Raw genomic sequence first — 13,190 nt, 5'->3', positions numbered from 1 at the left:
CAGGAGATTGAACAATGCCAGTAACCACAGGTGCTAACTGGAAGCCTTACCTGTGATCACTGATAAGTCAAATATTAGCAGAGTTACTACTAAAGGTAAGGAGAAACTGTTGAGAAATACTCAGTGCTTTTGCTTACCGATTGCTAAGCCATCACTAAAGTTGTGAATGCCATCTCCCATAATTACCATCCAAGCAATATTAGCTATCCCAGTATCTTTCAGGTCTTTTCCAGAATGACAGTGGCCATGGGAATGATGGGAATGTTTGTGATGCCAGTGGTGACTGTGTTTTCTAGCTATCATTTTATCTTCGCCATGGCTGTCATACTCGGAATCGTGCAGCTCGTGCTCTTGGGCAGCGTGGGAGACATCGTTGTGAGAGTGGCGCAGGTTGTTGTCCTCCTCTACAGACAAGAAGTTTTTGGGAGGGGGCTCCAGCTGCCCATCCAAGTCAGTGAGTTCAGTTTCATTCAGTCGATCTTCAGACAGAACCGAGTCGTCTGCTCCTACATCGAACCAGTTGGGAGAGACACTGAGTTCATTCCTGTTTAACAGCCACCACTGCACCCCTGAACTAAGGGTTAACTGCTCTGGGAAAGCAAAACAACTATTTTAGCACATCCCAGTCTAGTAACCTTGATATCAGCATTCAATCCAAAAACTAAGCCCCTCATTGAGATATTTTTTCACTGATTTGCATGTACAATATATAAAAGTCTCTACTACAAGGCAGCAGCACTGTATCCGTAGCACTCAAAGCCAGTTTTAGCCCAGCCTACGCTCATGCCTGTAATTTTGCTACTGACAAAGTTTATGGTTCAACATTGGCAAAGGAGAGTTGCAGAATGATGATAATGTCTTAGGGCTCTAGATGGGATCTGAATGGCTCAGGAAACCCTACCTGGCTCTGCCTGCACATGCCCATACAGGTCACAGCTCAGCCTCCACTGTCGTGCAGACATTTCAAATGTATGTTCCAATCCCTGCACTGCTGAAAGACTTTCCATGCTCTGTGACAGTGCCCCAAATCCCATTTGAGTGGAGAAGGCTGCAGTCCTAACTCTCCCTTCTACAAACCAATCCAATTAAATAAACCTAATTTGTACAAATACAAATTTGTATAGGTTCTTCATCAAGAAATTAATTCTGCAGCCATGCAAGGGAACAGAACGGGAAGGTTATGAAGCAAAGCCTTTGCCCTTCTCTCACCCTGTGAGAAGGGGGATAGAGCATTTCTTCTGGGTACACACAGCATGAGCATTCACAGGCTGTTATGAAGGAACAGCGTGCAAAAGTTGTTTTAGATACTTGAGGAATATTCAGGATACTCGGTTGTATTTATGGAAAGAAACAGATTTTGTTTATCTGTGACTGGTCAGATGCTGGAATCTTCAAAGTGGAACAGATATATTCATTGTGTGGGTGTTCGTTTTTGATCTAATTTTTGCCAGGGCTGATCTAATAAGGCACAGCTTAACCAAAACACACCCTGAAAACAAACAAACAAACAAACTCCCAACGACCCACAGCCACCCAAAACATGACTGCTTCAGAAGTCTGAGAACTATCTGTACGATGTATTAGGAAATGTTCAGAGTGCTCTCAGATCTAAGGAAAACAAAATAAAAACCGATTTAATAGGGAAAAGCCTATTAAGTCTTATTAACAATAATTTGCATAATAGCAGCAAAACTGTACAAGAGGTTACATGCTACACACCATGCCCCAGTAACCTGCTCCTACTTTGGATCTCACAATCGGAGAGAATTCTGACAATAACTGCCTACCTGCAAGGGGTTTCAGCTGGAGCCAGTCAGCATCTGGTCTGTTATTTAATTTGTGATCAGAAAGTTTCCTTCCAATTGGTGACTCTTCAGTCTGGTTTTTTTTGCACCATTTCTGCTTACTCTGCAACAGAAAACAGGTAACATTTGGTTTGTAAATGGACATTGATGGAAATAACAGGAACTGAAATGCTGTCCAAAATTCTCTTCTAAATAGACTGAGCTACTCTCTCGTACCATGCATAACAGAAAAATGTTACTTCAGAATATTGATCTTTAAGGCTCAGCAACAACACCTATCCCAGTGGGAGTTCTTAGCTACCTACCACGGAATCTCACGCCCAAACACACACACAGATATATTTCACTTTAGTAAGAAGGGACATTCTGACAAGGATTGCTCTCACAGCCCAGAAATACTCCCATGCAGCTATTAAGATTTGTTCAAGAAAGCAAACATGCAGCAAGAACAGCTCCTCTAATTTGTTCATTATTTTGTTTTATATTCCTGTAACTTCCTTGTATTTTCCTTTAAGAAAGCAGCAAGCTTTTCTCTATCTGCAGCCGATACAGCAGACCCCAAGGATTTGCCAAAGCAGCCTAGGGGATTTAATTATTTAATTAATCTCAAAGAAGATATGCCCAATGTGACTGTTTGTATCCTTATCAGAAGATCTAAGACATGCCTCCTCCAACACAGAAAATCTTTTGCTGCCTGTCCAGCTCAGATAGCAAGTCTGATGTGAAAACAGAGAACCTGAAAAGTTTTCACAGTCATTTTGGGAGAAGCAGTTGGAGTTTCACCAAAATAATTTTCTTCTCTAAGCTGAATGATAAAGGCAAAAGCTAAAACTGAATTTCCATGCACAGTCACACTCCCCAGGGTACCTGCTCTCCTTTTATACCCCCATCATAAATACAGAATGCCCCAAGGACTAAGAATCCAGTAATTTTTAGAAAAACAAGTTAAAATTTGACTGGCAATTTATAGAAAACAGGAGGTCTGAAAATTTTAGCATTTTTCTGATGTGGAAAACCTGGATACCTCTGTTACACTGGCATTGTTAGATATTAGCATACTGCTGAATTTCTTGTAAATTGTCTGGCGATTGCTGGCTCTATAACCAGGTGCTCCTTACACACTGCTTCTCCCATTTCTGCAAAAAACTCCAGGGCGCTGTAGAGGAAGAGCTGCACACTCTTTTATTTAAATCTGCCTCCAGATGTAGTGGCCAGAGAGCTGCAGCTTCCTCCATCAGATTTCTACACTGTTTTTCCAAGTTACCTTGTTGAGAAAAGCAACTTCTTTAGGAAAGGGATCCATCACATAGCATCAGACAGAATACAGAGCAGCAGCACTTGTTCACAGAGTGAAGCAGACAATTCCTCAGCACTCACACGGTAACTTTAGGTAATGCATTTTTAAACAGCAAACAATTTTAGTACATACCTTTTGCTTATTGTAATGTTTGTACATTCTTATACAATGCTCAATGATGAACAGAACATAAATGCCTCCAAGTGCCAAGAGCCCTTTGAGCACTGGGTCATTTTCCTCCAGAAAGCCCTCAGCGTGTGCCGCATGTGCGTGGCTGTGCCGGTGGGAGCGCCTGTGCTCGTGCACATGGCCTTGGCCATGGTGGTGGCTGTGGTTGTGGCCTCCATGGGACTGGTGGGAGAGACAACAGTGACTCCACTGGGGCAATCTGACACTGAAACGGCACTGAGCTCAGGTGAAACAATGTGGCACTGGGCCAGAAAAAATAACAGAAACCCCCACCCTTTTTTGGCTTTTCTTCACACTAAAACATCTTGCCGTGTATGTTTTTCAAATGACTATTCATTACACTAATCAATTAAAAGAATTCCTCTGGGAATTCTTCTTTTTTTTTGAGCAAGGTAGATAATCTAGCTTCAGCTTTTCTCTCACAATGCTGAAGATGAGACTAACAGTCAGAAATGTGACAAGGAATTACCATTCTTACACTCCCATTAGCAACCAAGCCTTATGATTTTTTAAACCATTACAGTCAATTACAGCCTTAATTCTGATCTGAAATATAGACTTAAAAAGAACCCCAAAACCATGACCAAAAATGTGTATTAGAATTATACAAAGAAAACATGGAAATATTAGTCTTTGTGCTAAACAAATGAGGTAACAAAATTCTAGAACATTTCCCCTTTTTAGAATTACAGTACACTATCACAAATTAAAAGGTGCTTACCTTCCCAGGAACTTGGCAATTGCTTGATTCAGTACATTAGAGGTTACTTTCTCCCCCAAATGTAGTAACCAGGCAGGTTAATCCCCAGGAAATACTTTTAGGTGGTACTGATACACAACTATCAGTAAACAAGAGACAGCAATACTGCTAACTTTAAAATACTCTTGTTGGGCTCATGAGCATTTTAGAATAGTGTGACATCAGTTCAACTATGAATACACAACTACTTCCCCCCGCCCCCCTTTTTTTGTGGGGGGAACACATTTCCTTTCTTTTTGTTAGCAGAAAGTCTCCAACAGTGTTTCAGGGTGTCTTTCACAGTCAAGTCAATCTACGTGTGCATCAGTGAACATTTATTTATTGACACTATCAAACAGTTCCTTGAAAATTCTAGACTCATTTACAGTTAAGAATAAAAGTTTAAGGAGACAATACTTACATGTGGCAAGAGATGGAGCAGTGCATCTCCACTCATTGTTCCTACAGCCAGAGCTACCAAGAAAGTTAGAAGAAATTTGAAGCACCATTGGTTAATGATGGGAACCAAGATCACACCTAGCAAGGAAAGCAGGCTAATGACGGTGATAGAGATGATACCACAAAACCAGGCTGTGGAAGAAATGAACACAGAAAGGTTATCAGAACAACACCTGGAAAACTTTTAAGACTGATTAATGACTTTCAACAATCTCTTAAGAAGGTGACTTTCCTTTAACCTAAGTTGTGTGATTAGTCATTCAAAAGGTGCTGAAAAATACAAAGGCAATACTGAAGTTCACAGCAAAAAAAAAACCAAACAAACACAGGCTTACTCACAGTACAGTATAATACAGTGAGACATGAGAAGACAACTAGCTAAAAAGAGCCCAGCAATTATTCCTGACTGTTAAGTTTCAGCTTTGCAGCCCTTTATGTAACAAAAGGCAAAAGGTTTCATATCAGAACAAAACCATCTCTGCTGCTTAACTTACTAGGGCACTACAAGCACTAATGTGTATTTAACAGTTGTTTTTAATATGGTTCTGATGCAAATTTTTTCTGGATTCCATATTTCTTCCCCTGTTTGGAGTCACATATTTAGTTTGACACTATTTATTTCACCTGGTGCTTTGAAACATACATTTTTATTCATGAGAAGCCTCAACCTTTGGCAGAAGAACTCTAAAATCGAATGCTACAGTAAGAGCTTGAAAAGCTGAAAGCAACTTGCTACCACCAAATAGCAGCATTTATTTTGCCTGAGAATCTCTGCTGCTGCCATTAGAAGAAGTGATAATGGAATGTGGTACACCCAACATATTCTTGGTAATTAGGGAAGATGTGAAAATTTCTACATGACATTGAAAAGAAGGAATTACACAACAAACAGATGCTATAAACAAAGAGACGTGGCTCTTGCAGTCAGCATCCCAACCTAATAAAATATTTTCTTTAAGTTTTAGCATAAAGGCTTTGATTTTCTTCCAGGGTTTTTTTCTAGCTCCATTTTTATTCAAAAACGTCTATACAACTTGCCAACTTTAATACAAGTTAACAACTCCTGATTCAAAATCACTAACATTTCCACATTTCACAGCACGATCTGACTTTCCTTGCATCTGTGAGGGTCCCCAAGTAGGGGAAAACATCCTGGAAAATGGGGCAGGGTATGGGTGAGAGGAGAAGAAAAAAGGAACAAATATGTTGTAGCTGCTCAGTGTCAACATCAGGGTGAAACATCCCAAGAATTCTGTCTGTACCAAACCCACTATGGAGCAGATTTGACAAGAATTTGCCAACAGAAGTGTGGATGCTGCAGGCTCGGTCTGGTTCAACACCAAAGCTCACAACATCTGCTACTTCAAATTTTGTTTTGGGATATCCGTTCTTATAAAATCTGTAGCTGTCATTCCACAACACTGCAAAAAAGGAAACAGTCCAACTGAAATGCAAGGTGTACAAGGCCACATCCACTGGGAGGAAATGACTGGAAAAAGCTTTAGACAGTATGAGGTGTGCACTGACAGACAGGAGTACCGAGACCAGAGAGAAAGAGTTGGTGATAAGGCAAGGTCTGCTGTCAGATGAGGAACCGAAAAACACAGGCTGGACAACAGGAATACTAAAGTAGGTCTAAAGTTGAAGCAGGACCCCAATAACCAAAATACTGCCACAGCCTTGACTGATCCCCAGAGCACTTCAGCCACGTACCCTGGATTGACAGGCTCTGCTGAAACCCAGAGTATGTGGACCTGTCCTTCAATGCTCAACCACGAACACATGCACAAGCAGCCCAAATAAAAAATGACACAGCCATTGGGCAGGAGGCTGCCCCCAGTCTGGACATACTCTGGTGCTAAGTGCCAGGTTAGATGATCAACAGCCTTACATGGAGAAAAAAGGAAAGGCTTAAGTTTCATGTATCACAGCAGATTTGGCAGACACACCTCTGAGGGGCTGGAATACTCCTGTGAATGCTACAGGACCTAAACACGGCATCATGACTAAGATAAGGCCCATGAGATTAGAATATGGTATCTGTGCCCCTCTCGGATCGGGCTCCAGGGAGCACTGGCATCTGCACAGGCAGAGTTACAGCTTGTATCTGATCTGAAATACATCTCATCAACAGCTCGAGGCGATCTCCATCTTTAAACAAACAGCTCCCTGTTTACTCGAGTGACTTCTATTGGCTTTGTTCCTAGCAGGGTGTGCCTGTCCTTTCCAGGAGTCCTCAGTGGTGACAATGCCCCCTCTTCCAGCAGGTACACTGGGAAAGCTCAATTCTATGAGCCTAGATGATGTTGCAGAACTGTCTGAAATTACAGGAAGAAAACCCAACATGGCTTCCTAAGTTTTTGGCCATCAGTTAAATAAATTACCTTCCTTTAGAAAACCACACTAGCAGAGGTAATGGAAAACTCACAGGTTGGTATCAATGAACAGAAGCCTGTTATGATTTTTTGAAAACTTTAATTAAAAGTAAAGTAAACCTCAGAAAGCTCATGTTTAAAAGTGACTGCATCCTCCTAACTTTGGGGAATACGTCTATCTAAAAATGTTTATATTAGCTCAGGTGGGCACACGCTTTCATTTTAGTACAATCCTACAACCTATAGGTTAAGTTACTCTATCACAGATGTTTGCCCTATACCTCCTACACTCCCCATACTCAAATTAGGAGTTGTTATTTTGTGATTATTATATATATTTTATATTATTATATATATATTATATATATATATATAATATTTTGTGATTCCTCACATAAGAAGGAACAATTATTATTATATCAACTGAAATCTTACCGTAGTTAATACAAGAGAAAACAGGAAATTGTCAAGAAGAATGATTTATCATTATCTAATCAAGCTGATCTGTTCTGGAGGTTACCGTTTGAGAGACAAATCAACAAGTTCGAACCCAAATTTTTACAACTAACTGGCAAAGGTGTTACTTATACTCAAGGTATCAGATGCCATAAAACATGTTAAGCATTCACAATAAGCTTCACTAATTTTGCAAATTAAGTCTCTTAAAATGTTAAAGGTCTCTAAGCTGAGTTATTCATCAACTCCCTTTCTCATTACAGAGAAATAAAATGCAATCTTTTAAAACGAAGCACTCATCTGTAGAAGCTTCCTAATTAAACTGGTTCAAAGCATGTGCAACATGACAGTTTTGTATAGGGTTTTAACATTTTAATTGGCAGAAGATGCTTAGAGCTACTCTAGCAATGCTCTTGGTAATAAGGCAGGGGTCAGCTCTTACTACACTGAGACCACACCACAAAGCAATTTGCTGTTGTACAAAACACACACTGTGTCTGGGTTACAGCAATCTCTGAACAGCTAACAAGATAGGAGATGGGTCACTAGAGGAGATTTATCTGTAGGAAGTTAATTACTCTAATGACTCGAGAATTGTTAAGAAAGATTACCAGCAATGCATTCTTTCCAACAGTTGTTAACATCTATGAGAATGTAGTTACTTCAGGCTTTACTTCTAATGATGCTAATAAGCACTTACGTACTAATCAATAGTAACATTACTTTTATTTTCAAAATACTGACATTATACCCAAGGTTTTTTAGATTTAAAATATTTTAATGCAACTAAACATCAACAGTTCCATTATCATTTATGAAAGATAGCAGTGGCAAACATGTATTTGAATAGTACATTCGGTTATGAAATCACAACAATAGGTTCTGCCCTTAAAGTCACTACTTCAACAGCAGTAAAAATATTTTTAGCTTAGAACTATGGCAATGAGGTAAGAAGTCTACTCAGTTTTACTCAAGGTACACACAAAAAAATTGAAACTGCCAACAGAGGATTTTGATGGAAAAATTTTCACGTGCTTAGAGAGAAACAGTACAGAGTAATTGACACTGGAAGTAAGAAAAGGGAAGTGTCAGAAATGGCAGTTAAAATGCTCTTGTACTTGCTTATTTCTTAAGTTCACCAAAAATTCTGGATGTCAATTCTACAAATTTGTATCACTGCTAAAATATAAAAATGGTAACACCTCATATCTTATTTTCCAGTGAATGAACTGTGATGAAAGTGTTGTTTTCTGTTCACGAATTAACAGGTCCAGGTCAAATTTATTAAGAAATTTAATGCCAGAGTAACACTGCAACTTTCCAACTTTGAGATAAACATATGGACCACTAAGAAAAAAAGACATAACATATATTAAAGAATGGCAATAATCCAAACTGTGGGTGGACTTGGTCATCCCCAGAGGTGCTTTTGTCTCCAAAGATTCTGTTCCTTGCTCATGTTGCTACTACAAGTATTCAGCATCTCAAGCTATGATGGAAGAATATACAGGCCAAAATGCCCAGGCCCAATATTAAGAGGTTAGGCCTCAATAGAGGGGGAAAAAACCAAACAAAAAACACCACCACAAACCACAAGCAAACATAAAATAGTGGAAATAATAGTTAAAAAAGATGAAAAGGTACAAACCCAAAACGTGCCTCCTTGATCCATGGTTACCAAGGAGAAGCTGTGACACCACCTACCAGGCTGCTGTGACACTGAAGTTGATATTTACAGTGCAAATAATTTTGAAAGCTTCAGATGTTACACACCTACCTGATGCACCTGTTTTATCGTTACTCTCGACTGATGCATTTTTACTTTTCGTAAAATCTTCCAGCTCATTGTAATGTACAATGCAAAGCCTTCTCTCAATCTGGTATAGCAGAGCAGGACACATGTACACAAACAGCTCAGGAGATATTAGAGAGCTGGCTTCCAGACCATAGTACCGTAGCAGCTGTGTAGCATTTAAGCACTGCAAGCAAATTGTACAAACAAATTAAATATAAAAGCATCTATTTCTACTTATGGAAAATGCAGCATATTATTTGAGAACACAAAGCAGAAAGTTTGATCCAAACGTTCCACCAGTGCCAAAACATGTCTTACTGATCTAAGTGGTTTGTGAGGGGAAAGAAACACTAAAAATATCTGCACTGCAAACTCGAGTCTCCCAACACCTACGTAACTTTTGATAAATGTCAATGAAAAGGAGTTTCCATATTCTTTGCACAGTACAAGCAATGAAGAAAGAGCAACAGGTGAAGAGTGGAAAAATGTAAATCCAAAATAGGTTTTTAAACCCTTCTGTTTACCTACCAACCTTCTGTGTTTTAAGTCTCACTTTTTAATGCAGTTTGAAACCTCGAACTCGGCACTCCCTCCCATCCTTCTAGTTTAAAATTATGACATCACAAGGTCCTGCATCTGTAGTTAACTGTAAGGGGAAGGGATTTATGGTGCTTGCAGAAATAATGGATGCTAAAGGACAAAACAGAAGAGCTTCCACCGACCACAGTGCTACTGAAGGTACACCTGCAATTGCTTCTTAATCTCTTAGGACAAAGGTATCAGAGGTGTGCTGAAAAGATGCAGGTGTTTTAGGAAAGAGTGTCTGTGCAGTTTTCAAAGATGGTAATGATCTCAGATTCAGAAAGAAGTCCAAAAAAAGGTGTGTGTGGTGGCAGTATTCCTCATTACTGGGAAGGGAGAAAACCTCACCTGTAAGCAGGGTATCTCAGAAAGCTTTAAGGATCAACTTCATGCAGACAACTAGGCATGATAGGTCTCTGAGAAAAGATGGGTGATGGGCACACAGAAATGCAGACAGATAAAGCTCAGAACTGTGGCAGTGACCTTTAGCACTGTCACTCTGCTATCTGTATTACACTACAGTCCCAAATGTGCCTCTCTGTTATTTGTGGGTACGCACCTTCAATTATTATGTGACAGCACTGAAACTCAACTTACCAGCTCTCCATTTCATACTCACCTCTTCATGCTCGTGCTCATCTTCACTATGATCCTTGTGACCACGTGCTGCAGGAAGAGCATGCTTCCTCACACTGATCTGCTTGTGAGATGCCTCTCGCTTGCTGGTGTGGCGGTGCCCGTCGGCACTGCCCAAACTGCCATCCTGGTGTCCGTGGCTGGCAGAGCGGTCACTGCTGTGGTCATGGTGGTGCACATGCAAGTGAGAGGCATCATGGACATGGTCATGTTTATGAACACGATTGTGCTCGTACTGATCACCAGGGTCATGCTCTGGGGCATAATCCCACGTAGCGTCTCCTGACGTCTCGCTGATCTTCTTTTGCTTCTTCTTCTGTTTCCGTTGTTTCCGTTCTGGCTGGTCCTGAGTCGTGTTTGTCTCTGTGGAAGGTTCATGGCTCTGCTCTGCATGGTCGCTGTGAGCGATGGAATCATTGCGGGAGTGGCGGGTGCCATTGTGCTCGTGCCGGTGTGGGCGCGAGTGGTGGTGGTGGTGGTGACGGCGGCTCTGGTTATGAACGTGTTTGCCATCCTCCTTCACTGAGGGCACCACTGCATCTCTCCCGGTGTCACATTTATGATTTCTCTTTGCAGACACACCAGCTGTGGTCTGGTTTTCTGACTCTGAGTGGCTGTGAGCATGGTTATGAGGATGAAAATGCTTTCCTTCCTGCACTTCCAAAGCATACAAGTGAGAAACGTGGTCATGGCCAATATCATCATGATTTATCATCACTACTTTTACCTCTCCCAAACCAAGGCTTATTAACAGTTTTTCCAGGCCAAAAAAAGATAATCTTCCATTTTCACCATAGCGATCAAAAATCTTTTCAATGTAGTATTTTTGTTCATTTTCTGCTTCCAATGTTGAAAATTTACTGGGCATAGATTCTGTTCCTCCATTCTGGAAGTACGATTCATTTGAGATCTGATAGTCATTATGGTCATGTACACGATCCTTTTTGGGACCACTGTTATGTCCATCTCCATGGCAATGATTGCACTGATGAAAAATAAATGTCAGCAAACAAATGATGCAAAATTTTGTGTGCATGTGTACCTTCATCTCTGTTTCCTACAAGAAACACAAAGAAGCACTTAGCTGTAAAAGCAATCTCAATGTCAATTTATACGGCATACCAGTTTGGTACTTATGTCAACTGAACCACTCACAAAACTTTTTAGATATTGGCAATAAAAGAATAGCAACTGAAGTACTTTTACTGCAGAAATTGTATTAATGTACTTTTCTTATCCAACAGTGAAATAAACTCTGTGTATTTTATAGATGCTGTTTTACAAACCATACTTACAGGAGGCAATGATAAGAAAAAGATTAACAACATTTACAGTCAGTCATATCAGAACATTTTTGTGCATATTTTCAGAGGCATCTATGCTTATGATAACCTACAATACCGAAAATCTTGATAAAACACAAGCTACAAAAGAATAAAAATTCTTTTTAAATAACAATGCTGTATTTTCCTGTTCACTGAAGTGACAGGCAGGTAATACAGCTGAAAACCCACATACCATTTGTTCTCTTTTGTGCTGCTGAAGTGCCTCCACTCAACACACACAGCACCATTCCCTATTTTGAAATTGGCCATTACCAATGTAAAAACAAGTTGTCATTAACCAGCTTCAATGTATTGCTTAAATATTCGTATTTTAGTACTTTTTACTTTGGTTTACTGACTTCAAAGATCTACGTGGACATCTATTTAAAAGTAGGGTTATATGGAAAAAACCTGCTTATGCAACTCAAAAAATACTGTTATTGCTGACAACTGTCAAGCTGGAAGCAGCTAGTGCTGATTTTTAGAAATTATATCATTGAGACAATGTGGTTTTCAATTTAGTGTTGACAATGTGGTTTTCAATTTAGTGTTACACGTAAAATACTCGCAATTCAACACCAGGTTATGAAGGAGACACTGCAAAATTTCAAAAAATGTGTTCAGAATTGAAAACAATTCACCATTTTACATTTTCACCATTGCAGCAAATGCAAGGATGTAAGGGAACAGGAAACAGGCCAGCTGTACTTTAAGCTTTTAACACTGCCAGCAGTTTTAGTTCCTGATGTGCACCTTGACTAGAGCTGCCACTGGCCCTACATTCACAGGCACGAGTGACCTGGTCAGCACATCCTAAAGTGCCACTGACTCTCACACAAGACAGGAGAAATCTGGTTGTCCTTCCCAAGCCCCCCACAGCTGCTCACTAAAATGTGCTTTGTGAAATCGGCCAGGAAAGTGCTCTGCAGCAAACCACAAACATTTGCAGTCCATCTTATTCTCCTAAAATACCAGCTTGCTGTTTTGTGTTTCAACACTTGTAACCACATTATTGCACACACACACAAAAAATCTGTTGGAAGCTCCTACACTTGTAACAGGCTGGCAGAGAAAAGGAAGGAGCTGTCTTCTTAGGACTTCACATGGCAAACAGATGTGTCAACACAGAAGACCTTTCTCCTGTTAACCTCTACAAATCCAAAATATGAAAATTCACTTTTCAATGGAGCTTCAAACACTTACAGAATTTTTTAGAAAAGCAAAACTCTCTTTTGCAATACTGTCCCATTTAAAAATATAAGCCCAGAAGAATATGTGTCAGATGGAGGCATCTGCATCAAAACTGATTCCACGGACATCAGACAGGTCAGTGGCTACTCATTGTACATTAGTGGCTTATTTTTATAAACAGCTGATGTTCAATCATCAGTCTGGAATGACCATGGTTTCTCTCCAGTTCAATCCCCTACATTCCAGTTACTGATTTCAGGGCCACGATAAACTTTTTCAAGTAGTTCAGTATGATAAGTTCATCCCCAAAATTTACTGAAATATTGTTTTCATGTATTAAT

The 13,190-nt window shown here is 40.0% G+C and overlaps 1 protein-coding gene across 10 annotated transcripts in view; it reads right to left on the bottom strand.

Moving 5' to 3' along the window:
• The window catches only part of SLC39A10 (solute carrier family 39 member 10), a 76,497-nt gene that overhangs the window by 10,212 nt on the left and 53,095 nt on the right, over window positions 1–13,190 (bottom strand). For all 10 annotated transcript variants that reach the window (XR_007204932.1, XM_048310114.1, XM_048310106.1 and 7 more), the window contains 6 exons: window positions 10,317–11,390; window positions 9,098–9,299; window positions 4,452–4,621; window positions 3,235–3,453; window positions 1,788–1,908; window positions 138–506 (listed from right to left, as the gene is read on the bottom strand). Coding sequence is in view for 9 of the 10 variants with exons in the window: in XM_048310106.1 (XP_048166063.1) it covers window positions 138–506; window positions 1,788–1,908; window positions 3,235–3,453; window positions 4,452–4,621; window positions 9,098–9,299; window positions 10,317–11,390 (2,155 nt within the window). In the remaining variant the exon portion in view is untranslated. The remainder of the gene's footprint in view (window positions 1–137; window positions 507–1,787; window positions 1,909–3,234; window positions 3,454–4,451; window positions 4,622–9,097; window positions 9,300–10,316; window positions 11,391–13,190) is intronic.

Source organism: Corvus hawaiiensis, chromosome 7 (assembly GCF_020740725.1).
Source record: "Corvus hawaiiensis isolate bCorHaw1 chromosome 7, bCorHaw1.pri.cur, whole genome shotgun sequence".
NCBI lineage: Eukaryota > Metazoa > Chordata > Aves > Passeriformes > Corvidae > Corvus > Corvus hawaiiensis.
Note: the sequence above shows the minus strand (reverse complement) of the source record. Positions and strands in the feature narration are given on the sequence as shown.